The 26,703-nt window shown below is 52.1% G+C and overlaps 1 protein-coding gene and 1 non-coding gene across 2 annotated transcripts; both read left to right on the top strand.

Annotated features, from left to right (window-relative positions):
- Window positions 1-1,456: 1,456 nt before the first annotated feature.
- Window positions 1,457-1,529, top strand: TRNAR-CCG (transfer RNA arginine (anticodon CCG)). The gene has a single exon. It is a non-coding gene; the product is annotated as a tRNA-Arg (tRNA).
- A 2,612-nt stretch (window positions 1,530-4,141) lies between these two features.
- SPATA19 (spermatogenesis associated 19) lies at window positions 4,142-8,352 on the top strand. The gene is made up of 6 exons (XM_055414991.1): window positions 4,142-4,219; window positions 4,375-4,431; window positions 4,904-4,996; window positions 5,162-5,253; window positions 7,944-8,021; window positions 8,286-8,352. The coding sequence occupies exons 1-6, from the start codon at window positions 4,142-4,144 to the stop codon at window positions 8,350-8,352; spliced, it is 465 nt and encodes a 154-aa protein (XP_055270966.1).
- Window positions 8,353-26,703: the final 18,351 nt, after the last annotated feature.

Raw genomic sequence — 26,703 nt, 5'->3', positions numbered from 1 at the left:
CCCTGGGATCGAACCCGGGTCTCCCGCATTGCGGGCAGACGCTTTCAGTTCAGTTCAGTTCAGTCGCTCAGTTGTGTCCGACTCTTTGCAGGTGTAATGTTAGATTGTTTGAGATTTTGGTTTTGTTTTCTGAGGTAAGACTGTATTGCTATAAACTTTCCTCTTAGAACTGACTTTGCTTCATCCCATAGGTTTCAGATAACTGTGCTTTCATTTGCATTGTCTCTAGGTATTTTTTATTTCCTCTTTGTTTTCTTCAGTGATCCATTGGTTGTTAAGTAGCATATTGTTTAGCTTCCCACGTTTGTGGTTTTTTAGCTCTTTTTCTTGTAGTTTATTTCCAGTCTCATAGTGTTGTGGTTGGAAAAGATGCTTGATATGATTTCAGTTTTCTTAAATTTACTGAGGCTTGCTCTGTGGCCAGCATGTGGTCAGTTCTGGGAATGGTCCTTGTGCATTTGAGAAGAATGTGTATTCTGTGGCTCTCAGTGCTCCTGTATTGGGTACATGCATAGTTCTAATTGTTTTATCTTCTTGGGTTGATCCCCTGATCATTATTAGTACCCTTCCTGATCACTTGTAACACTCTTATTTTAGAGCCTATTTTATCTGAATTGTGTATCGCTACTCCAGCTTGTCTGTGACTGTGGATTCTGTTCCTCAGGCTGCAGAACTGTAGCTCCTCTTTGCTTCTGCTGTCCATCCTCTGGTTAATGAAGCTCTCAAAGAGTCTTGTGTAAGCTTCCTGATGGGAGGGACTGGTGGTGGCTGGAGGTGGCTCTTGTCCCTCTGGTGGGCAGGGCTGCGCTCTATAAAACGTCAACTGGCTTGTCTGCTGATGGGTGGATGCTGATGGTGGGGCTGTGTTCCTACCCTGTTGGTTGTTTGGCCTGAGGAAATCCTTAATCCTGGAGACTGCAGGCTATTTGGTGGGGCTAATGGCTTTTGCAAGGGCTCATGCCAGTGGGTATTTCCTAGAACTGCTGCTGCTAGTGTCCTTGACCCTGGGGTGAGCCACTGCTGGCCCCTGCCTCTGCAGAAGACCCTCAATACTAGCAGATAGGTCTGGCCCAGTCTTTTGTGGGGTCACTGCTTTTCTCCCCTGGGTCCTGGTAAACATGAGACTTGGTGTGTACCCTCCAAGAGTGGAGTCTCTGTTTCCCTCAGTCCTGTGAAAGTTCTGCAATCAAACCCTTCTAGCCTTCAAAGCCAGACTCTCTGGGGACTCTTCCTTTCGCAGGACCTTCAGGCTGGGAAGCTTGACATGGCACTCAGAATTTTCCTTCCGTTGAATAACTTCTGTGGTATAATCATTTTCCAGTTTGTGGGTTGCCCACTTGGTAGGTATGGACATCAATTTTATCATGACACCCCTCCTACTGTCTCATTGTGGCTTCTTCTTTGTCTTTGGATGAAGGATATCTTTTTTGGGTAAGTTCCAGTACTTTTTGGGGCTTCCCTGATGGCTCAGAGGTTAAAGCATCTGCCTCCGATGCGGGAGACCCGGGTTCGATCCCTGGGTCAGGAAGATCCCCTGGAGAAGGAAATGGTAACCCACTCCAGTTTTCTTGCCTGGAGAATCCCATGGACGGAGAAGCCTGGTAGGCTACAGTCCACAGGGTCGCAGAGTCAGACACGACTGAGTGACTGAAGGGAACGGAACGGAACCAGTACTTTTTGGTCTATGGTTATTTAGCAGTTAGTTGTGATTTTGGTGTTTTCATAAGAAGGGGGTGAGCTCATGTTCTTCTACTCCACCATCTTGAGCTAATCTTACGTCTAAACTTTAAAACAGTGACAGTAAGAAGTGCTGGCATAAACATGAAGTAACTATTATAGGCAGTAGTTGGTACAACCAGCTTACAGTACTTTTTGTTATATACTAGCACTAAATATATGTAAAGCCTATGACCAAGCAACTGCACTCTGTTATGCATATGTGCAGAAGATTTAGTGCTTATGTCAAACAAATATTCATAGTATAAGAATATTCATAGCAGCATCAGTTTAAAAAGGATCAAACTAGACATGACACCAATGTCCATCAGTTGCAAATTTGTTAATTTGTGTTGTGGTAATACAGTGGGATACTAGGCAAAATACTTATGGTGATAAATGTCAAAATGCTGATCTCCTTGTGGGTCTGAGGGTCTGCTGGGATGCTGGAAGTGTTCTATATCTTGATACGGGTAGTGGTTAAACATATATATATATATGTATATGTGTGTGTATATATATATATATATACACATGCACTTAAACTTTTTTCTGAGCTGTGAATGTATTTATATATTTTACTGTGTGCATTTCATAACATAGTAATAAAATGTGAGAATAGATTTATGTATCTGTTTCATTTTGGAAACATAAACACAGATGTACAGCCTAGAAATGCATGAAAATCTTTCTGAAGAATAAGGTTGAAGAGACAGGGAAGAAGATGGAACTTCCCTCAGTATATCTTTTCATGTAGTTTTAATTTTTCAGTAACATTAATGTTTTAGGGATTCAAACAGTAAAATTACATCAGTAAGGATGGAAACAGTTTTTAGGAGGTAGTGGCAGAAACAGAGGTATTGATGAGTAATTTCATCTTTTGTTTTACAACTTCCCATCTCCCTTGGCATTCAGTTTAGGGTCATATTACTAGCACTGGCCAAACAACTTTCAGAAGAAGCATTTGGGCTAGAACAGAAGAGGTGATTTTATTCCTCCGTGCGTTCTCTTCCTTTTCTCTGTAGTCACACAGGTCACATCCTTGCAGCATGGGGCCAGAGGACAGATTTATCCCTGGATCTCTATGTCACCACGTGGAGCACAAGTGGCCTGAATTTGTGCTTTGAGAGTGAGAAATAAACCTCTTTCGTTTGGGGGACTTACTTGTTGCTGCAGCATAGCCTAGCATATTCTGATCAATAGAGCAGATGAAAAATTGAGGTGATTTTTTTGAGAGTGAGGAGATATAGTGGCTATTTTAGGGAAGTTGTCGAGAGTAAGATCAAAAGTTTTCTATATTCTTCAGAAGAATGAGAATCAGGACTTTTATGGACTATTAGAGCTAGAAGAAAACTAGAGACACTGTATTCATTGTGAAGACAAAGAAACTGGGACCACAGGGACTCATGATTGGGTCAAGATCACACGACAAGTTAGTGGTAGAGACAGGATTACAACCCTCATTTCTGAGGCCTTGAGAATAGTCTCAGGTTAGGCTGCCTGGAGAAGGAAATGGCAACCCACTCCAGTATTCTTGTCTGGAGAATCCCATGGATAGAGGAGCCTGGTGGGCTACAGTCCACGGGGTCACAAAGAGTCGGACACGACTGAGCGACTTCACTCACTCAAACATTTGCTTTAGGCTATTCTGAACTTCACTTCCCTGGTAAATGTTCTCGGTGGGAAAACAGCAATCTGAGCCACTGTCAGTGTTTGCCCCCAGCTCTGCGGTTGTAACAGGATCCCTCTTTCATTTCCACTTGACTAACCTTCTACCTAGCCAGTCTACAGTGGGTGACTTGGGAAAGTCAGGAAATATCCTTCACAAGAATTGGCACTTTCATACCCTACTATTCCTATTGAATTATTTTTTTGTGATCTGAATCACTTGTGTAAACAAAGTAGACACAAAAATAAAGGAAATGTCCTCGTTGAGGGGTGTGCTCCTCCATCTTTTGACATTTTCTGGGTGGATAAGCCCTTTCTCCCCCAGTTTGTAAGAGTAAGGATAAGAAATGCCTATGGCGGGGTTTGAACAAATGTCTAGAGGGCCCAGGTTGCTTTGCCACAAATCTCTTTCTGCTTCAGCATTTAAGACTGGGTGACCAGCCATAAGTCTTTCCCACCCCTCATAATTTCTATGATTCGGTAACTGCCCCGTGTACCTTCCTCAGGCTCATATCCTGAGTGCCCACACCCACCTCTCCATTTCTGAGCCATGGCCATCTCTAAGGTGGACACTTCCAGACCTTTGTTTTCTGTCCCCACTCTGACCCTGGGAATTAAAGGAGGTCATTGTCACATCATCACTGGCCAGCCAATCAGGTAGTCACCTCCCTCCAGGGACCTCCTTGTGCCAGGGGAGTTCTCAGGCTGCTTCAATGGAAGGAGGGAGCCACGAAGGAGGCCTGGCATAAGTGCAGAGATGATAATCACAACATGGATTGTGTACATCCTCGCTCGGAAAGGTGCCGGGCTCCCCTTCCCACCCAAAGTCAGCTTGGTGAGTGGGGCTGGTGATGGCTAGGTAGAGAGTATCTCAGGTACCATCTCCGCTCTGAGCCCAGGCACTTCCGGAGAGGAGAGTTCGTGTTAGATGCGGATAGTGGAGCAGGTCTCTCCGTATTCTGAGGGCATTGATTTACCACTTTGTTGCAGGATGTGGAAGTTACGGAGAGCGAGGCTGTGTCTGTAGTACGGCACTGGTTGAAAAAGGTAAGGTTCCTCTGGGACTCAGGGTAGCCCAGATTGTAGAGAGCTGGACTTCTCTCTCCGTAGAACCAGGAAAGCCCAGTTCATTGCCCACCAGCCTGCCTGGGGCTGTGTCTGATTCATCGCATGTTTGGGAGGGCCCAGTCTGTCTCCTCACCAGAGATGCTCCGGTGTCACCACTGGCCCCACCCTACTTCTCAAGTGTGGAGTGGAGGGGGTTCAGATGGGTGGCCCCTACTGCAGGATTTCTCAGGAAGATCTTGGGTTAGGGCCCATGACTTAGTGAGTCCCTGGAATTCCACGGGAAGGTAGCAGCAGACGGCTTAGTGTCGGAACTGTGTGATATAGTGCATGTGTATGGATATACACGTGTATGCTATGATAGGGAAGAATATAAAGGGAAAGAAAGAGAAGGAAGGATTGGGGACCAGACGAGTAAAGGAAATCCCTCTGAAGAAAATCACTTACCTTTCAGACTGAAGAAGAGGCTTCCCAGGACATAAAGGAGAAGATGTCCACCAACTTCCCTCCTGTGCAAGGCCAAGATGTACACGTGACCAGAGACGTGGTAATGATCCTGTTAACTGCCCATCTTGGGGGACTGGGGGGAGGGGAAAGGGAAGGTGGGCCTAATGCAAGGGTCCTGGGCTAGTGGGCGGAGCTTGTCCAGGTTGCGCTGTACCCTGGCCATGGAATCCTTGCTGGGCAATAACCATGCCACTGGATTTCCTAGGTGAAGCACCACCTCTCAAAGTCTGGTTTGTTAGCAAACCAGAGTCAAGAGGTCCTGGAGGAGAGAACAAGAATCCAGTTCATAAGATGGAGGTAAAGCATCTCTTTTCTTGGAGCCAGACTGTAGGGCGGGTGAAGCAGAGAAGGCACAAGCCCCCTTCTGGGATTCCTGGCTGACACAAAACCAAGGCTGTCCTTCTCTAGAGGTGTTAAATCTTTTGGCTGAGAAGTTTTGCATCCTGCCTTTGGGGTCTTAAGGGATTGTTTTTGCTGTCTTGAAAGCCCAGCTCATCCCTAAATTTTGAAATAACTGGAGGGGTTGGAAAATGGCTTGCTTACCATCTCTTAACTGCTTCTGAATACATTTCAGACTTCTGTTATTTTTGCACTTGATTTGTTCAGAAGTGGCTGCACTTTAAAGAGTAAAAAAAAAAAAAAACAAACTCTTAAAATGCAGAAGCTGAAACCCTCCTGTTGGCCAGAGGTGAGAGGAGGTTTCTCAGGCAGAGGCTGGAGTCCTGAGCTCCACACAGCTGCACAGGCCATGGCCACCTTGGCTCCCCACGTCCCTGGCTCCCCGCCTTCCTGCTCTGCAGAGGCTAAGACTCCAGGCAAGGGAGCCTGCGGCCTGGAACTGGCTCACCCCCTTCAGCACATGCTTCCCTGTTTACTTCTGGGGTGCGCGTTCGCTTGGGCCTTCTCTCCCAGGAGAATCTTTATGGCATTCCGCTGGCCCTCCCCCTCTCATCTCTGCCCTCAGCTTCCTTCCTGTGCCCCCATTGCCAGCTTTGCTCTCTCCTATCAAGAAAGATACAATTCTCAAGAAATGTGTTTTTGCGTCCAATCCATCAGGATGCTATTTTCCTGTGTTTGCCCCTTCCAGTAGCATTAGTATTTTAAAAGAGGATTCAGATGCTCAAGAATTGCATTAAGAGGAAGGGTCTAATTTGAGACCTCCCTAGGAGAGGGAGGGAAACCTGCCAAGGTGGCCCAAATCATGAACATTGGTAACTGCCCCCCAGCCACTGCCCTGCACGTGGGATGCTTGTCCGCTCCCTGCCTGGCTGCGCAGCCAGCTCTAGCAGCTGTCGTTCCTTGGTTTGGATAACATGAACATCATCCTCTGGTGTTTTTTAGACCTTGGCTGCATAGCGTAAGTAGGTTAAAGCTCTGGAGACATGGGACAGGAATCAGTCAATTATTCACATAGACGTTTTCCACTCTGGATATTCTGTGGAGATTTTAAACCAGTAAACACAGCCTGGTTCCCCCTCTGATCCTCCTATCAGTTTTATTAAGTACGTGGTCAGGGTTGCACATCCCTTTATTAAGTACCACTGAACGCGCACTTATGTGACAGGTGTGTATTGGCCACCTGATGCTTGCTAGGCTTTCTGGAAGACAGAACAGCATAAACAAAGTCCCCATTTGAAAGGCTACACAGGATGTGGGTGGAGAAACCTCTGAGCACTGAAGGACATGCTGGGGACTCCACCAGAATCTCCTCAGATGGTACAGTGCAGGGCTGTGCCACTTGGCTTTGCTGGGCTGGTCATCTGGGCTGACCTGTGTCTGGGCAGGGACTGGACACACAGGGGCCAGGTGAGCCTCCCACAAAGGCAAGAGCCTGGCAACTTGGCCAACCCCATCTGGCCCCTGTGGCCCCTTCTCAGAGGTATCCATCCCTCGGTCCCCAGCCCCTCTGTCCTCTCTCTCTCTCCCTGGGCACTGGCCAGCTTCATTGTGTCTGAGCCGTATTTCAGAGCACATTTGGTTTGTGGTCTTCATAAGCGGTATCAACATTGAATTCACACAGAAAACCCCAAACCTAGAACAAAGCTGACCCAGAAGGCACTGTCAAGAATGGGGAGTCCACAAAAGAGACACAGATGTAAAGAACAGACTTTTGGACTCTGTGGGAGAGGGTGAGGGTAGGATGGTTTGGGAGAACAGCATTGAAACATGTACATTACCATGTGTGAAATAAGTGACCAGTCCAGGTTCGATGCATGAAACAGGGCACTCAAAGCTGGTATACTGGGACAACCCTGAGGGATGGGATGGGGAGGGAGGTGGGAGGGGGTTTCAGGACAGGGGACACACGTACAACCGTGGCTGATTCATGTCAATGTATGGCAAAAACCACCACAATATTCGAAAGTAATTAGTCTCCAATTAAAATAAATTAAAAAAATGGGGGAGCCCAAAGGGCACAGGAATGGGGCTCCAGTGGGCAAGCTGCTTTTGCTGGAGTGGAGGGTCGGTGAGGGTATGTGGGGGCGTGGAGTTGGGAAGGGCACAAAATGGACAGTGGTGAGGAAGGCAAATCCAGACGGTGAAACATGACAAAAACAGCATCAAAGAGGAGCCTACAGCCTGTCTGTGAAAGAGTGCTCTGGCAGGATCTCTGAACCATGGTCAATATGCATAATGCTGAGCATGGAGAGCCCGTAGGGGACTGGGAGAGGAATTCAGAAGGGGCAAATCCTCAGCTTCAAGACCTTTGACCCACTGTGTAACTCTGGCAAAGGTGCGTAACTTCTCTGTCTCCTTGACTCTTCTTAGGAACAATTACTACCTGCCTGGGATCTCTGGGGGGCTCAGGGGTACTTGGTTAGTAAAAAGGATGCTTGGTACCAATACAAGGAGGGCGGAGGACCAGCTGTAAAGCTCATGGGGACAGTCACAACTGTGGTCCACGGGACTCCACCTCTGGCGGTTCCCCAGTGACTGGTTAGTGGAAAAGGAGCCCGGGAACCCCAATGTTTGACGATGCTTTGCAGCCATACCCGTATCTTCCAAGTGCCCAGCGAGGCAAGAAATGAAGCCATGCGAGATCGGATAGAGCAGGTGAGACGAAGGTAAGCGTTAGGAACGAGATGATTTGCGTCCTAACTGGGGGCAGGTGGGTAGGGGGCTGCTGGTCTCTCTGTGAGTCTCCCTCTGCCCCAACCCTGGGCCTGGCTAAGCCTGGGATCCTTCTGGACTGAGCGCCTCTTCCCAGGACTCAGCTCCAGGGCCCAGGCTCGGGCTGCCATGGTCTGGGGGGCTGCTGTGGTCTGTGCTCTGGGGGCCTCTGCTGCCCTTCCATCTCCCTTGCTTCTCCTCTCCTCTGTCCCCTGCAGCATATGCCATCTTTCAGATGAGATCTCTCAGGAGCTTCGCAGCAGAAATTCCTACTCCGAATGCTGAGAGCAGCAGGTGGGAGAGCCGACAGGGGAGGGGCGGGGCAGAGAGGACAGCTCCCAGGTTGGGTGGGGGCTTGAGAATACCAGCAAAGGGTTGCACCGGGGCCAGTGGGGTCAGGGAGAAGGCAGCTGCCTGAGGTTCCCGCCATGCCTCTCAGATTTCTGGAAGAGCTTAGAGTCTAGGTCAGATTTCTGTCTCTGACTCTTCACTGGTGTCACAGACCAGTGCTCCTCCATTGCCCGCAGGCCCAGGGGTCTCAGAGCCTTGTAGTCGAGGCCAAGGTGGGGCCTGCAGTTCTGAGTTGCTGGCACTCCTGAGCGTGGCCGTGGCTGGTCTGCTGACCCCAGTTTGAGTCACAAGGTCACACAGCCCCGGAGTGGGAGCAAGGGTGCACCGGTTTTGGCTCAGCCAGATTAGGGCCATGACTTTGGGTCATGTGACCTCTGCACATGGTACCAGTGGTCATGGCAGTGGTTGCTTGTGCAGCTCTGGATGGTGGTGGGCCATTGACTGGCGATGCCTGTCCAGGAGCCATCTGTCTAGAAAAGGTTGCTGCACCCATGCTAGGCGGGGGCTGACGGGGTGACCACCAGCATGCTTAGAGGAGGGCCATGGAGGTGTATGTTGGCATTTATTGAGCACTTGCTGTATGCCAGCTCCTGCACAAGGCACTCTGTCTAGTTTTCTCATCTGACCCGAGTGACCATAGCAGGAGAGCATGCTGGTGCACTTACAGTTGAGGCAGAAATAAAGCTGCCCCTGGGCGCAGACGGTGGCTTTCATCTGGCACTGGCATGGGCACTTGCTTCATGCCCAGTGAGTGCCTCAGTTTCCTGATTTGAGGACATTCCTTGTGGACGATGGCATCCTGCACATGGCAAGCGCAGTGTCAGTGGTTTGCTAATGCCAGTAGGGACGAGGAGTCAAGGTCTGCAGAGGCCTCTGGAGTCAGGCTCCCGTCTCAGTTCTACCCGACACAACAGCTCTCCTCCCCACGGGCCTCCCCGCTCCTGTATCCTGCTCTGTGACCATGGAGTATGGTGGGCTCAGGAGGCATCACCAGCCTTGTCCACCGGCCTTCCCACATTTCCATTTGCCCCTGGGCACTTCCCTCTTAGGTGACCTTCAGGATCAAGGAGCAGCCTGTGTTGGAAGGATATCCACCCACCTTGACCTGAGGAGCAACCACACCTGGGCAGTGACAATCCAGCGGGTGAGCCCCGCCTTGTGACAGCGGCAGCGCTAGAATCTTCTTGCTGAACTGCTGATAAAGAGACATGCTATTTAACCACCACCCCAGCCTCTGGTGTGAGTGCCTTGCTCTCGTCCATTCTTCGGATCTTGAACAGCCATGGGCTTGCCTCTGGGGACACAGGCTTGCTGCCTTGTGGGGAGACACTGACAGGCCCCCACCACTGTGTGAAGCAGGCCTTGCTGGGGGCTCCTGGAGCATTAGGGGCAGGGCTGTGCTGTGGCAGGAGGGCTTCCTGGGGGAGGTGTGACATGTGTGCTTCACTCTAGTATTTCACGTCCTTTTACTCCTTCTCTAGAGTGCGTCCTTTCCTTACATGGACCCACATTTCTGACCTACATCCTCTTCCTCTCTCTGAAGAACTGTTAACATTTCTTGCAAGACAGGCCTGCTGGCAACAGTTTCCTTTGTCTGAGAAAGTATTTCCACTTCATTCTGAAGGATACAGAAGTCAAGGATTTCTTATCAACACTTCTAATATTTTGCTCCATCCTGTTCTTGCTGGCATGGTTTCTGAAGGGAAGTTGGATATAATTTTTATTGTACGTCTCTCTAGGTAAGCTCCCTCCAACCTGGCTGTCAAGATTTTTGTGTGTTTGATATTCTGCAGTTTGAGTCTGATATGTTCAGGTGTAGCTGTTTTGCCATTTATCCTGCTTGGTGTTCTGAGCTTCCTGGATTTGCTGTTTGGGGTCTGTCATTAGTTTTGGAAAAATCTCAGCTATCACTTCAAATAGTTTTTCTGCTCTTTTTCTTTCTCTCCTGGTTTCCCAGTTACTCAAACGGTACACCTCTTGTAATTGTCCCCCAGATCTTGGATATTCTCTTTCACTTCTTTTCACTCTTTTTTTTTCTCTTTGTTTTTCCATTTGAAAAATTCCTGTTGACATTTCTTAAACCTCAGCAACTCTCTCCTTGTCCCATGTAGTCTTCAGGTGAGCCCATCAAAGACGTTCTGTGTTTCTATTTCAGTGTTTCTTATTTCTGGCGTTTCCTTCTGACTCTTTCTTAGGGTTCCCATCTCTCTGCTTACAGTACCCGTTTGCTCTGGCATGGTATCCTTTTCCACTAGAGCCCTCAGTCTGTTCATCAAGGTTGATCTCAGTTCTCAGTCTGATAATTCCAACTTATCTGCCACGCCTGATGAGTCTGGTTCCGATGCTTGCACTGTCTCTTCAGATGTATGTTTCACTTCTCATCATACCTGTAGTTTGTTGTTGAAAGCCAGGTAAGATATCTGAGGTAGACATGCCTTCAGTGTGAGGTTTTATATTTGTCTGGTCAGGAGTCAGACTGTGTTTACTCTTTTCGGCAGCTGTGGGGTCAGAGGCTATAACTTCCTTTTGTGTCTTTGCTTTTGTTTTTGGGTTTTCCTAGAGATTCTTCCTTACATAGGGCCTGACGCTTGGAGCTCTTGGAGCTGCAATCCCCTCTCACTTTTAGTTCAGTTCAGTTCAGTTCAGTCGCTTAGTCGTGTCCGACTCCCCGCGACCCCATGAATCACAGCACGCCAGGCCTCCCTGTCCATCACCAACTCCTGGAGTTCACTCAGACTCATGTCCATCGAGTCTGTGATGCCATCCAGCCATCCTCTCGCTTTACAGGAGCCCTGTTGATGTGGTGAGGGCTGAGTAGGGCAGCAGAGGAGCTTCCTGTAAGCCTCTGATGAGGTCTCAGTGTCTGTTACTCTGTGTCCCTGGCCTGGGACCTTCATATGTATTTCTCAGCTCCTGCCTGGCCCCTCCCTTAGGAGAAGCAGGAAAGCAGGAGGGGGCTACAGCTGAATATTCCTTCCCTCGGTCAGGTAGCTTCTGGAAAAGTAGTTTTCCTTGAGAGCAGGCTTTTGTTAAGGAAGCAGAATGCTCTAGACATGTTTCAAAATGCTTGTTTCTGCTTCCTCTTGCTGGGATACTGGGGGGAGACTCCTCTTGTCTTCATGGTGAGAGTCTGGTGGGGTTCCTGGAGGTAAAACAGAATGTGTGGGGATTTCCCTAAGACTGGCCTGCTGGACTTGTTAACTTTCAAGCCTGTCTACAGTGAGTTACCAATAATTCATCACCTGCAGTTTAGGCCTTGCTCTCTGACCTGGTCCCAGGGGTTCTGCTCTGGGGCATTGTGCGTCTCTGTCCACCTGTCCGTCTTACTGAGTTTCAGTCAGCTGTTTTCCCTGTGACCTCTGATCTCTGATGGATCTGGAAAGAGTTGTTGCTCTTTGGTTTATGCAGTTTCTTTTTTTTATTGTGAGGACAGTTGAGGACTTCCAAGCTCTTCACACACAGACCAGAGACTGGAGATCTCCTTGGTGCATTTATAAGTGGCTGGTAGAAAAACAGCCTTCCCTGGTGATTCAATAAGTGAAGAATCTGCCTGCAGTGCTAGGTCCCCTGGAGGAGGAAATGGCTACCCACTCCAGTATTCTTGCCTGGGAAATCCCAAGGACAGAGGAACCTGGCAGGCTACAGTCCATGGGGCCACGAGAGTTGGATACCACTGAGTGACTAGACCACCACCATAGCAGAACAACAGCTAGTGTTTGCTGAGCTTCTGCCACGTGCTGGTGACTGTATGCACTTAACCCGAGCGGTGTAGAGCTCGGGTTATTAGTGAGAGGCCATGTGAACTGAGAGGTGGGTCCCTGACCAGAGTCACTTTGTGGCTGAGCCGTGTGGAGACCAGCATGGCCTTCTGGCTCCTGGCACCCTTTCTCAGCTGTTTCCTGTGTGGGCCCTGGGCTAGGCTGGGGAACATGAAGAAAACAGGACACCCATCCCTGTCCTGGTGGAATGGTCATTCTGGCAGGGGAGACAGGTTTTTAGACTGTGTCTGTCACAACGTTCACAGCCACCATAAAGGAGAAGTCTTCAATGGGAACTTGCCCTGATCAGGGAGGAGAACTGAGATTTACTTTTAGTTATTTTAAAATCATCACCTCCTTTTGAAGATGAAGAACTGGAAGGTCAGAGAGGTTAAGTGGCTTTCCTGGTGCCACCTAGCCATGAGATACAAGGCTAGGACTGGGATCTGGGCTGTCTCAAGCCGCAGCACTATGCAGTGCACTGGGGTGCGGAGTGTGGACGGTGGTGGTGGTGGTGACCTTGACTAGCAGATGCTGAGTGGGTGGGGGTGGAGGTAGGACTGTCCTTCCCATCTGCCCTGCTGTCCCTAGCGGTCAGGATCGCCTGCCCTGACCTCCCCATCACTGTCTCTCCAGCCTCCCTCCACCTGCCTGTGCAGTGGAGGAGGGAGTGAGAAGAGCTGCAGCAGGAGTGGCCAGGCGGGGGCCCCCAAGACCCGAGAGGAGGGTGGTGCCATAGAGGCAGTGCAGCAAGTCCGCTCCAGCTGGACGGGAGGGGAGGGAGAGGGCACAAGGGGGCAGCTGAGGGGCCGGGCCTTGCCCCAGCAGGGACAGGAAGTGTTACATGCAGCCGGGCTGTGGTGCAGGATGGGGGCGGGGAGCCTAGGAGGGGACTCCAGGGAGGTGAGGGGGGACGGGTTTGAGACAGGACAGAGGTGACCTGGTGACAGTGTCACCTGCAGAGCAGGGATGAGGGGATGTGGGGACAGCTGGTGATGGGGCAGCTCTGCCCAGGCAGGGTCTCGGGGGTAGGTTGTTTGGGTCCTGATGTGGTCTTGCAGGGGATGTCCAGCAGGTCGATGGACAGACAGAGCCAGGCTGGAGGGGTGGCCTGTGAGAGGGCCTTTGCAGGCAGGGCCACAGTCCAAACCTCAGCAGGGGATGGAGGGAGGGATGAGGTACGCGGACTGCTCTCTGCAGCCCCTCCCGACCCTCCTCACATTCAGGGGAAGGTGCGGGGTGATACTCGGCTGGCCAGACCTTCTAGCCGTGGGCTGCTGGCTCTCAGTTCAGCCAAGGGACAGCACCTGCTCCACAGTCTAAACTGCATGCCAGTTTTGCCGGAAACCACCAGATGGTGCCACTTCCATGCAAGAAAAGGTTTCCTGAAGGCGGAAGAGTCTCCACTTTGAGTCAGAGCCTATGTGCGACGCAGGGTTTAGATTTTACAGCCACTTGGGAGGCGTGAGCAGATGGGAGGCCTTTGAGCATCTTGGTTTAATGATGACTAGTTCACATCCATTTCCATGCACTGTGTGGGGGTGACTCACTCGAATAAAACATCCTGAGTGCTCCACCCAGCTGCAAGCCAGAGTGAGGGGCTGCCCAGGCAAGCGTCCTGTCCCGCCCCTGGGAGCTCAGGGTGGTGGAGGGCTGGCAGACACTCAGTAGTGCAGGCTTGTAGGAGAGCAGAGGACGCAGAGTGGTCTTCTCTGCTTTAGAGGAAGTGGACTTCCTGGCAGAGGGGGCATTCAGCAGAGGCTTCACCAGACTCTGGCAATGAGGAGGGGTCTTCTAGGTGAAGGGTCAACCATACGGGAAGGCATGGAGGATGCTTAGGGAATTGGGCCTGTCCCTGAATGTTTGGAAGGTAGCGTGTGGTGAGGATCATGACAGGGGAGGCGGTGGGGACCCTACAAGTGGGTGCAATATAACCCTGTGGAGCCTGCCAGAGGACCCCAAGGAAAGGAGCCAGGTGTGCTAGCCACGGGACACGGGGTAGCTTGCATGGGTTCCAGCTTCATGCACCTGGAGGAGGAGGGTGCCCTCAGGAAGGAAGGGAGACCACGTCCTGGGCAGACCTGGAGGTAAGGGTAAGGAGCCGACTGCTCTCACTCACAAACCCCTGGAGTGAGGGGAGTGAGGACCTGAATTAGCATTTTAGCCTCGGCTCCTCTAGACCTCGGGTGGAAATGAAATCATTAAGTGGCTCAGATGGAGTTTTGTTCTGTGCGTGATTAACCCCAGGAGGGGAGCTTGGGAACAAATATGCCTCCTCTACCTGTATTACAGGGGACTGAGCCACGGTAAATTAAAAGAAAAATCACTGGCAAATTTGGGACCAGTCAGCTGTGACCAAGCCATTTGTGTAGTTAAATGGAGCTGAAAGAGATAATAAAAGCGTTGTGGGTCATGGATCCTTCCAGGAGGGGAGGGGAGGGTGGGGTGAGGGGTGGGTAGGTGGGCAAGGTGCTGCTTCCTATACTGTTCCCGGCAGTCTTACTGGAGGTGGTGCTGGCGGTGGGGTGTGTGTGTGTCAGAATCCTGACGGGGAGCTCAAATGTAGGTAGAGGCAAGATGCAGACCCAGCCTTGGCCCCTGGCACCTCAAAAGACAGACTGGGTCTCGGCAAAGTGGAGCCATGGGACACAAGGGACGTGGGAGTGGCACCTCCTGAGTCTGTCTCCCAGAGTGAGGGGACCTGACTGTAGTGAGCAGCCCAGCATCATGGGCACCCCCAAGGTGTGGGCCCAGCCGGTGCCCTGGGTGTCTCCTGAGAGCTGGGGGTGGCTCTGGTCCATGCTCAGAGGAGGCTGTTTTGACACGGGCCAAGCCAGAACATGAATGCGGGGCCCCAGGTAGGAGGGAGCAGAAATGCAGAGATGGCAGGGAGGGAAGTTCTGCAAGCTCTGAGACCGCCCCAGGGCGTGGGACAGAGACACTGCAGCGGAGGGGTAAGCAGGAGCTGGCTGCACCCCGACCAGGCACAGGGGACCCCCGGCGGTGCTGGCCATGCTGTGACCACATTCGTTCCTGTGGATGCTGACATAGGCCTGGGTCCTTTAGAACAGTCCCTATTCAGGGGTTCAGGGGTGGCGGGGAGCAGCTGCAGAGCAGGAGCCCTCGGTGCCCCCTGGATTGGGAAGCCCAGTTGCTGGGCAGGTGCCCATGTGCAGGGGTGGGGCTGAGCCTCCCTCTCCCTCCCACACCCCTGTTACCTGCCCGCCCCCCCAAGTCACTCCCCTCCCTTGCCCTCCTCCTCTCCCTCCTCAGGCCCTGCAGCACAGCAGGAGGGGTGCACTGGGTTCTGTCTAGGAAGGGGGCCCAGGCCTGCTCATGCAGGGTCCCTAGTCAGTGGGCTTGGTTGGGGTGGGCAAGCCAGGCGGGGAGTTGTGGGGCAGGGGGGAAGATGGCAAAGGCGTCTGAGGGGCTGACAGCCCCTCCTCTGCCTCCACAGGGAGCTCCACGCACCTGCAGGAGGCAGGTTGCTGCTGGGCTCCGTGTGTGTGGCTCCATTTCCAGTGCTCCCCTCGGTGTCTCAACCCTTGCAGGGCTGTCATTTTGGGTGCCCTCCTCAGGCAGCTCTTTGCAGGTGGTCTTGGGAGGGGCCGTGAAAACAAGCAAGCATCTGGTGAAAAGAAAAGTATTGGGAGTGGTTTGGGAGCCAGTGTATAAGGGGATGTTGTCAGGACCTGTGGGTGGTGGTCATGTCGGGTTGGCACCTCAGGTGGCTGGGGTTTGCCTGGAACAACCAGTCTCAACTCCACGGGCTCTGCCTGGGGACCAGCTGGACTCCGGGACGCCCCTCAAACCTCTGGGCCCGTGTGCCAGCTGAAGAAAGGTACTTCCTCTGGCTGCAAGCTCTCGTGGGGTCTGGGAGAGAGGCGCCCAGCATGGCCTGTCCCGGGATGTGTGTGGGTGTGTGTGTAGTGGCATCCTGTAACCAGATGATGGTGTGTGTGTGTGTGTGTGTGTGTAGTGTGTGTGTAGTGGCATCGTGTGACCAGCAGAGGATGCTGGGGTGTGTGTGTGTGTGTGTGTGTGTGAAGTGGCATCCTGTGTGTGTGTGTGTGTGTGTGTGTGAAGTGGCATCCTGTGACCAGCAGAGGATGCTGTTGCCCCGCGTTGGCCCTAGATGGTGCCTCTGATCCCACGCGCAGCACCTCCGTCACACCTGCTCTGCTCTTCTTCCACCAGTTTGGGGCCCTTGTTTTGGGAGCAGGCACCCTGGTGACTCAAACAGTAAAGAATCCACCTGCAATGCAGGAGAGCTTGGGTTCAGTCCCTGGGTTGGGAAGATCCCCTGGAGGAGGGCATGGCTACCCACTCCAGTATTCTTGCCTGGAGAATCCCCATGGACAGAGGAGCCTGGCGGGCTACAGCCCATGGGGTTGCAAAGAGTCGGACATGAGACTGAGCCGTTGAGTACAAGCACAGAGAACACCAGGCCGTCGTTTCATGGGGTAGGGGGCTTACTCTGTCTGGTTGCAGCCAGAGGCTGGAGGAAGGCAGCCACCGTCCTAGTCCCTGCAGCCCATCCCCGCCTGGGTGGATCCCTGCGTGGGTGGCTCTGACACAGCCATCCTCAGGCCCTTCCTCAGCAGAAGGAGACCTGGGAGCTCCCGGTCAGCTGCCTCCTCTACCCAGGGTTTGGGGGGCATCTTTGGCCAATTACCTAGTGACCACCTGTGAGTGTCCTGCTCTGCTTTGGTCCCAGGATTAACAAAAGGGAGACACGCAGTGAGAGACAAGGCCGGCGTGGCTCCCCTGGGGCCCTCTTCAGCTTAGCCCTTTCCACATCCCCCTTTCCTGGCTCCCTCACCTCTAATTCCCCTCTAACTCGGGCCCCTTAGGTTTCTAGCTGTTTCTAAGTTCTTCCTGGAGGGGGTTGGCTCTGTTTCCTGAAGGGGAATCACTCAATGCTAGCCTGGGGTGTGCATTTCTCTGCTGGGGTGTGTGTTTCTCTGCCCGGTTTCCTGCCATTGGAAACGGTGAGGCCTCGTGAAGCAAAGGAAACACCAGTTGCTTTCCTTGGAGTTTGTACTGTTTCAGCTCCATTTTATGGGACTGCTGCTGCCAGCTCTTGGCAAGGAGGTGGGTCGGGGGCAGCTACATGAGATGTCCCTGCTCTGCCCTTGCTGGCTGTGTGGCCGTGACTATATCACGTCACTTCTCCAGCCGTGGCTGTCCCCTGTGTCTCGTGTGGTGGCATCGGAGGAGGCAGAGCCCTGCCCTCTGCTTCTCCAAAGTGCATGAGTCCTTGGGCGGGTCAGCCTGTGTACAGAACCCCCTTCCCCTCACTGCTCTGGGGATGGGACTGCTGAAGGCCCCCCAGAACTGGTCATGGTTGCACTCTTGAGCTGGGGGATTGCTCCGCTATGATCAGTGCTTCCTCTCCCTCCTGCTCTCTGCGCCTGGCCAGGACCTTGGGGTCCAGCTGGTCTTGGGTCTTGGCTCTGATGCCCATTCTTTATTTTGTGCTGAGTTCATGACGAGCTCCAGTGGCCCGAGTGAGCCCCGTGGAGGACGTGTCTTCCCAAGGTCACGGGGGAGGGTCCTTGTAGCCACGAACAGCCCCTGGGGCTGTCCTTTGGGGTTGCTGTTGACATTTGTCACTGAACCCGGAAGGCCTAGAACAGACGGGCATGTGGCAGCTCTCTCAGGCTTCCCCTTCATGGGCTCTCTCTCCTTCCTTCCTGTCACCGTCAGCATCACGGGCCCCGTCAGGATACTTGCTCTGTTGCTGGCAGTAAGGCCTCCCCTGCTCTTCTGGACAAGGGACAAAAGGCAGAAGAATTCCCCAAAGAAAGACCCTTGGTGAGGGGTCTTGTGAGCTTTGATCACTTGGTCACGATCCTCTGAGTATAAGCCCAGCTTCCTCCCGTCCCCGCACCCTTGGTCATCCCAGGTACCGCCGGATGTGACTGGGTAGCTGTAGGAACGGCCTCCTCCTCCATCACTGCAGGGCCTCCCTGACCCTGGGAGGCCCTCAGTGAATTGTATTTCTCAGAATTTAAGTTTCCCTGTGTTAGAAAGCACATAAAACTTGAAACCCCAGCTCTGCTGCTTCCTAGATGTCTAATCAAGGGTTGCTGCTGCTGCGGCTGCTGCTAAGTCACTTCAGTCGTATCCGACTCTGGTGACCCCATAGACGGCAGCCCACTAGGCTCCCCCGTCCCTGGGATTCTCCAGGCAAGAACACTGGCGTGGGTTGCCGTTTCCTTCTCCAATGAATGAAAGTGAAAAGTGAAAGTGAAGTCGCTCAGTTGTGTCTGACTCTTAGTGACCCCATGGACTGCAGTCTATCAGGCTCCTCCATCCATGGGATTTTCCAGGCAAGAGGACTGGAGTGGGGTGCCATTGCCTTCTCCGAAGCAAGGGTTAGTGGCTTAATTTCTCTGAGACTCATTTAAAACACACATGCACACACACACAAATGTTGGTTTCTGCCCTGAGTGTCCCGGAGGGTGGTTGGGAGGTGGGGTGACAGATTGTGACTCTGAGTCGCGGAGTGCAACGTGAGAGCCTTCCCAAGGGGAAGGGGGGCTGCCCCGCTTGCAGTCGCCTCTCCAGCACCCAGAGGGGTGCCCGCTGGGCACATCTGGTGCTCACAAATGAATGAATGGAGGCCGCTGGGAGGGGGTGAGCTGGACACGAGGCTGTGAACCTGGCCGGTGTGGACAAAGGGGATGGAAGCTTGGAGCCCATTTTTCGGGAGGTGCTGAGGACAGCCGGCCGAGGGGCCTCGTTGGTGTAGACAGCAGTGTTTGGAAGCCGCATAAATTGGTAAGACAGGCTCAGTCCCTGTTTCAGCTGTGCCAGTGCAGGCTAAACTTGCAAGGGAGAGTCAAGAGAACCGGGTCAGCCTCAGAGGGGTGCTGCCAGGAGACAAAGGGCCAGGTCAGGGGATGCGGATGCTTCAGGGAGTGAGCCATAGGACGCACGACTAACATGGCTGGGCAGCCTTGCCCTAGCTCACCTCAGGTCATGGCCTCTGGGGTCAGGCCAGCTGTCCAGCCCTGACATCGGGGCTGCACACCAGTCATCCCTGTGTCTTCCAAGTGTCCGCAGATGCCCTCGGTTCAAGATGCCAGCTGAGGCCCCAAGCACTGGGTCAGTACACAACAGCAGCCCAGGTAGAGGGCAGAGGGGGCCTTCTCTGGGGAAGCTCTGCCCTTTCCTCTGGGAGGACTTGGTTCCCCTGAGGCTTCTGCAGCACCCGTACGTCTCACTACCCAGTGATTGGCTCAGGGCAGGGATGAATCACCGCTGGGCCTGGGCTGCAGGGAAGGGAGAGAGGACGCGCCTGCTGTGTAGGTGGCGGGTAGTGTCTGTTTCGCGAATGCAAGAAGACAGTGTGTGTAGCTGTGACTGCGGCCGCTCTCTGCGGGGTGTGGGGGTGCCAGGAGAGGAGTCTGCCTGCGGCACCTTCGGGTCTTCGTGTCCCGCTGAGGCCAAGGGAGGTTGAGGGGGTGTTGGGGAGCCTCAGGGGCTATGGTCCCGTCCTGCTGCAGGCTTGTTTGTGACTTTGTCCTGTTAACCTCTCGGAGCCTTTACATTTTTTAAATCTATGTTTTAAAGGATCATTGTGTTTGTCATGCTCACTGATGTTAGCATGTGCTGATGTTCACGGGAAGAACCCTGGCAACAGGAACAGGTAGCGTCTGCTCCACCTTTGCCATAAGCTGGGGGAATCATTTACTTCTCTAGACAACCTCGTGCTACTGTGCTGTCAGTCCCCACGCCTCACGGATGACAAGGTTGAGACACTGGCTCAGGGTGATAAAGATCGTACATGGAGGGATGAGGATTTTCGCTTACACCGTGTGGCTCCCCGCCTGCTCGTTTAACCATCAAGTGTACTGCGTCTGAGTGGGTGGGGTTGTGATGAAGATGAAGGCTAAGAGCAACAGTGCTGACTCCTGCGTCTGTTGAGCACACTTTATCTGCCAGGCCCTCTTCCAGGATCTGACTTAGAGTGGTAGGTGAAAGGAAGTCCTACTCTTACTCCTAGTGGGGGCAGGGGCTGGACAGTAAGCAAGTTGATAGACGCATGATTGGTAGGTAGGTAGGTGGGGGAGAACTGACATCTGGTGACATCTGGTCTGGTGGCGCTCTGCGCCTTGTCGGGAAGAAAAACAGAGGAGGGAGGGAGGCAGTAGAGATTGCTCTTCTAAGTGATGTGGCCCCTGGCAGCCTTGCAGCGGAGGGAGTGCCGGGAAGGACTGAGTGAGTAAATACGTGAGCCCGGGACACCTGGGGAAGAAGGTCTGGGCAGAGGCCCCGAGGCACATGTGGGCCTGGCCTGTCCACTGACAGCGTGTGGCTGGAGCAGTGTAAGCAGAAGGGTAGAGGACGCAGGAGATTGCAGCCTCCCCTGGGGGCAGACAGGCTCCATAGCTGGTGTGCAGAGCGATGGGAATGGATGGCCCAGGAGGGGCTGGTGAAATGGGCCTTAGCTCTGACTGCCCCTCTGCTGCCTCTTCCTCAGGTAGACGCTTAAGGCAGCAGAATGACACAATCAACTTTGCTCTTAAAGCTCTCTCAGCGTCTCTGTGATCCAGTTTTCTCATCTATTAAATGACAGTGACTGCTCTACTGCAGAACCTTATAAGATTTTTGTCACGATCAAATGTCATGCTTGGAGCTGTGACGTGCAGCACAGATGTGAGAGGCTATTCCAGAAGTCAGCCTCCCCCCTCACCCCCAGATTGCAGTTTGGTCCCCTCCCTCCAGGCCCACGGCCAGAGGGGGCATCTCTACCTCAAAACTTGAGGGACACGTTTCCCGCAGGTTGTCTCACTCGTTGTGTCTTGTCCAGAGTGGCTGAAGTGATTGGTACTCCCTTTTAACAGGAAAGGAGACTGAGGCTCAGAGAAACCTGAGAGGTTAACACACAGCTACCGAGTGCTGGGTGGGCTTTCAACCAGCCCCGTCTGGTTCCCAAGAAGAGGTGGCTAGGTGTTGTGGAGGTGGGGTGTGGAGAGGTGGGTGGGAGGTCAAGTTATAGATTTAGGGTTTTATGTGGGCAGACGTGGAGCTACTTGGAGTGACAGCTGCTGTTATGATCACACACCCAATTCCTGGAAAAGAATGCAGTGTTGTAGACAGCACAGATTAATGCACAATAAAAACCGCTGAAAACGCTCCAAGCAGATGCTAGCTATAGCACGGGAAGCTTAGCAAAATACGGTGAAGTCCTAGCATACCAGCTGATGACAGTTAATTGCAGAAAACAGAAGATCAACTAAGATCTGAAAGCCTAACTCTAACGTGATAGTGGCCACTGAGGAAGATCAGGGTCCCTGGTGGGGAGGGATGTGGGGCAGGGTTGCTTCCCTCTAGGCTGGGTGAGTCAGGAAGGAGGCACAAGTTGTCTCCAGGAACCTGACACCAAGCCACTCTGATCTACACTCTAACACTCTTAAGGAGTTCCTGGTGTTCTTTGAGGCTTCCATGGTGGCTCAGTCTACAAAGAAACTGGAGTCCCTGGGGCTTTCTTTGCCTTTGGAAGTGTCAGCAGGCTGGGAAATTCTGCAAGTGTCCAGCTCGTGATGGGCAGTTTGGCAAAGAACATTCCACAGGGGTCACTTTAAGGCCGCCCTCACCTCCAATCAAGACCTTCCTCCAGTAGAGGTAACGTGCATGTTGCCGGTTCTCAGGCTGCAGAGAGGGGATTCTGTAGCCTTGGTGTTCTCTACTGACAGGAGACTCATTCATTCCTCTTGCTCATTCTTCATCTCCCATGCTGGCTCTGGTCCTTCCCAGGAAAGCTCACGGACGCTGAGCTTGCAGGCTCGTGGGGAGCACAGTGAGGCCGGAGTTGGGTGAAGAGCAGGAGGTGGGAAGAGAGTGGGGACGCGCGCAAGGGCAAGGCTGTTCTCTGGCAGACAGCTCAGGCCGCAGAGGTGGGCGGCGTCTTTATCAGTATTACCATGCAATATTCCCTCCGGCTTTGTCTTTGCTTTGCATTTTATCAGTACCTCCAGCGGATCCCGCTGTCCCTTTCTGTGGGTTTATTAATATTGCCCTCTGATCTATGGGTAACTGCCATGCTTTATATTCCAGCCCCATCCCGGTTTCTCCAAACTCAGACACCATATTTAATTAGATTTTCTCCCTGGCTCAGGCAAACAGAAATGAACTCCTGCTATATCTCTATTGCTCTGGAGCCCCGGTCTGACAGAAACAGACAGCTCTCTTTCCCTCCCTGGCTTCTTCCACCTCATGCCCTCCAACCCTACTTCTGACATTAATATTCCAACACTGGTCCATTTCTAGGTTCATTCTTCGGCCCCAAACTCTGAAACCCATCCTCACCAGGTCACCCACTGCCGTTCCCACGATTCATTTGCTGAGGTTTCTCTGCTCGGTTTGATCTTCCTCCAGACCTTGGGCAAACCTGAGAGCTGATGGGTGAGCAGAGCGTGGAGGAGATGAGGGCGGAGGGCTGTCCTGCTCTGGACGCCACGTTGCTGGGTGGTTCTGGCTAGTAACGAGGAGACAAATCAGATATCCTCTCAAGATGATGACTCCACCCTCGGAAGGGTTTTCGGGAAAAGTCACCCTACTGTGTTACAGCTTTTCTGTCTGAAAAATGGATAGCAAACAAGAATTGGGCTTTATTGAAGTTATCGAGAATGAAGATGCCTGATCTCATTTTCTGTCAACAAAATGAGAGGGGTTGAGAAGAGACGCAGGGAGGAGCATTCCCAAGATAGTTGAGTGTGAGGATGTGAGCTCACCTCCCCACAGAGACTTGCCAAAGTTATAGCTATTGATGGAACAGTCTTAGATGATAAAGACTGGAATCTGCCAGCAAAGACTGTCTACAACTAACGATACAAAATGCTTAATATCCAAAATATATAGAGAGCTAATACAACTCAGTATCAAAAAACCCCCAAATAACCTGATTAAAAAATGGGCAGAATATCTAAATTGAAATTTTTTTCCCAAAGAAGGCATACATATGCCAACAGGCACGTGAAAAGATGCTCAGCATCACTAATCATCAGGAAAATGCAAATCAAAACCACAATGAGATATCATGTCACATGTATCAGGATGGCTATCATCAGAAAGAACACAGATAACACGCTGGCAAAGATGTGGAGAAAAGGGAACCCTAGCACACTGTTGGTGGGAGTATAAATTGGTGGTGAGTCAGATAAAGACAAATCTGCCCGTTAGCTCTTACATGTGAAACCGTAAAATTAAATGGGTGAATATAACAGAAAAGAAACAGACTCACAGATATAGGGAACAAACTAGTGGTCACCAGTGTGAGGGGCAATATAGGCAAGGAGGATTAAGATGTATAAGCTGTTATGTGTAAAATAAGCTACAAGGGTGTATGGCATAGCACAGAGAATATAGCCAGTATTTTATAATAAGTATAGAGGATAATATATAAAAATTTCAAATCCCTATGTTGTATACCTGAAACTAATATAATATTATTAAACCACCTATACCTGAATTGGGCTTCCCTGATGGCTCAGAGGTTAAAGCGTCTGCCTCCAATGCGGGAGATCCGGGTTCGATCCCTGGGTCTGGAAGATCCCCTGGAGAAGGAAACAGTAACCCACTCCAGTATTCTTGCCTGGAGAATCCCATGGACGGAGAACCCTGGTCCACGGGGTTGCAAAGAGTCGGACACGACTGAGCGACGGAACGGAATGGACGGATACCTGAATTCAGAAAAAAAAAAGAGCTACAGAGAACATAGCAAGGAGTTGGGCCTGGGCCAGCTTCCTGTGCCAAGGATAGTCCTTTGGGCATAAGGTGGACAGCCAGGGTCTCCAGGAGCCCATACCCCTGACCCTCCCCTAGGGAGGGGACCCAGGGGAGCCTGGGACTCAGCAGAGCTCACCTCCCTGCCCCACCCCTCTCACTCTCTTGAGAAATTAATATATTTGAGACTCAGCTTCCTCATCAGTTAAATGAGGATAATGTCAGTGCCCTGCAAGCATCTCACAGGGGTCCCGCTCAGGTAGAATCACATCTGCTGTGGCTGTGATGCCCTCCATGAGAGCAGGCACGCCCCTTCTCAGTTAAGTCTTGATTTGTAATTGCCGTTGGAAGAGAACAGGGCATGGGTGATGTTCTCTTTCATCCTAGAATCATAGATCATGGAATGCTTTTTCTTTAGCTTTGAAATGATTTTTATTTTATCAGGGAAATTTGATAATTAGCCTTCCTTGCTTGAGCACTTAGACTGGTATCAGGAGAAATTTAAACTGTCAAAAGGGCAAAAAACAAAAAAAAAAGAAGGAGGGAAAGAAGAAAGGAAGCAAGAATGAAAAAGAGAAGGAAAAGGAGGAAAGCAAGCAGGCAGACTGCAGAGAAAGTGGTATATATGAATTCCTTGGGTAATTTGAAATAGCTTCATACCACGATGTGAACCTATGCATGTTTTTTTTACATCTGGTAAATATTTAGGAAACTGAACTGTGAGAGCTACAGAGCACACCCCCCAGAGGGTAAGAAGGGCTGAGGATAGGAGGGTCTGCCTGCTGTCCGAAGGCTGAAGAAGGAGAAAGCAACTCTGGAGGGCACATGGGAGGCAGAGGGAAGCTGTGGCCTGGCCTCTGCAGCTGACTGAGTCGGGGCACAGTGGACATGGTTCTGGCTGCTGCAGAAGCGTCTGGAACCTGGTGGGCCTGGGCTGGACTCTGGCTGTGTCGCTTTTTAGCCGCGTGATCTCTGGCCAGTTGTAAATCTCTCTGAGCCTCAGATGTGCTGACGCATCAGAGGGAAATAGCACCTGCTTCGTGGGGTGACTGTGAGGGTGGAGGGGGTCCTGCGAGGGGGGCCCTGTGTGGATTCCTGCCCGTGTGCTCCTGGCCCCTCCACTGGTTGATCTCCGCTTTCCCTGCCTGAGGACCCTGGGCCCTACTGCGGGGCTCAGGATGCTAGGGTAGTACAGATCTACAGAGAAGCCACCTTTGCCTTCTGATCCGGAAATCTGACAGGTGGGATGTGTGATGGGAGGGTGTTAGGAGCGGGGGTCAAGCATTTGAGTACCCGGGGCAGAAATAAAGATGCTCAGAGGTTCTGGTGGAGTAGGGCATCAAACTCTGTCAGCACAACCCTTGAGATCTTGCCTCTTCAGACCAGAGTCTTAACCTGGAAACTCTCAGACCTAACCAGATAAAGGTGAGACAGGTTTGTGATGGAGTCCTGGCCTCTTAGCCCCTAGGATAGAGCCCCTTTCCCAGAGTGGACCCGCCTTCCCTGCCCAGGGGGCATCCCGAGACTTTGGGGAAACAGGGCTGGTTAATGCAGGGCCACTTCTAGATACTCTCTTAATCGAGAGGTTATCTCCAGACACCACCATGTCTCTCGGTAGAGGGGTTCTGGCTGTTCCCACCTTGCCTGTATTGCTGCATATCTTAGGTCAGACGACACTGGCTGCTCCCAGATGTCAGCAGCTCAGTGCAGCACAAGTTTGCTTCTTGCTTGCATGGTGGTCTAACATGGGATTTCTCATCAGCAGACGGCGGTCCATCCTGTGATGGTGGAGGCCTCAAGATCCTTTGTCCATGGTTCTTTCATTTCAGAAGGCCGTGCTGCCTGTTTATCTAGAGGCGGAGGGGAGAACCACGGTGTAGGCACAGATAGGCTTATATGCCAGGAAAAGGCACCACATGTTCACTCGTTTTCCATTTGTGAGAACTCCACGTGTGGCCACATGTGTGAGAGACTGGGAAATAGAGTCTGGCGGTGGACCCAGAGAGGAGGGCAGAGCTGAAGTCTGGGTGTTGGTGGACAGCTGGCCAGCTCTCCACAGGTGACCCTCTGGTGACCCCCTTTTGGGGTCCTGCTTCCCACGCAGAGCTCCTTGCACACTCTGACCTCTGAGGACGCACAGTCTTCCATGCCAGGATTCCCTGGTTCTCAAGGTCTGCAAACTGAAAGCTGAGCTCTTCACCCCCACGCTTGCCCCCGACACTCACCAGGGCCCCTGCCCACTCGGATAGCACCCAATAGCAGGCGCTCAGATTCCATAGAGGTGGTGACTTCTCGGTGGGTGGGTAGCGGGTGGAGGCTCCACTCTGGGTCTGACCCTGCCCAGGAGAGAAGTCCTGTCTACTGCTCTCAGAGCTCGCGTCCTGCCCTTTGCCCACGTCTCTGGTCACATCTGAGGAGGGCGCTGGGGAGACTGTCTCCTGGGAGTGGCACCTCTCTCCCAGTCTGCTCCCCTCTGGGGCAAGTTTTCCACTCACTCTGGTATTCAATTCCCTTAAATCTCTGGTAGGGTTCTGAACTACTTGCTTCCAGTCAGTTCCGAGTGCTGGGTTCTTTCCGAGGCTGGGTTCTCAATGTGCTTAATTCTTTCTTCTCTGCCCCTACCTCATGCCTACCATGCCCCCACTTTTGTAGAAGCCACCCTGAGCCATCAGAGCTATAGGCTTGGCAGCTCGTTGTTGTGCTTTGGCTGTCATCACAAAGTACTGCAGGGTGAATGATTTTATTTTATTTTTAATTTTAATTTTTATTGGAGGCTAATTATTTTACAATA

This window comes from Moschus berezovskii, chromosome 25 (genome assembly GCF_049115385.1).
Source record: "Moschus berezovskii isolate FMDL1 chromosome 25, NW_MosBer_1.0, whole genome shotgun sequence".
NCBI lineage: Eukaryota > Metazoa > Chordata > Mammalia > Artiodactyla > Moschidae > Moschus > Moschus berezovskii.
Note: the sequence above shows the minus strand (reverse complement) of the source record. Positions and strands in the feature narration are given on the sequence as shown.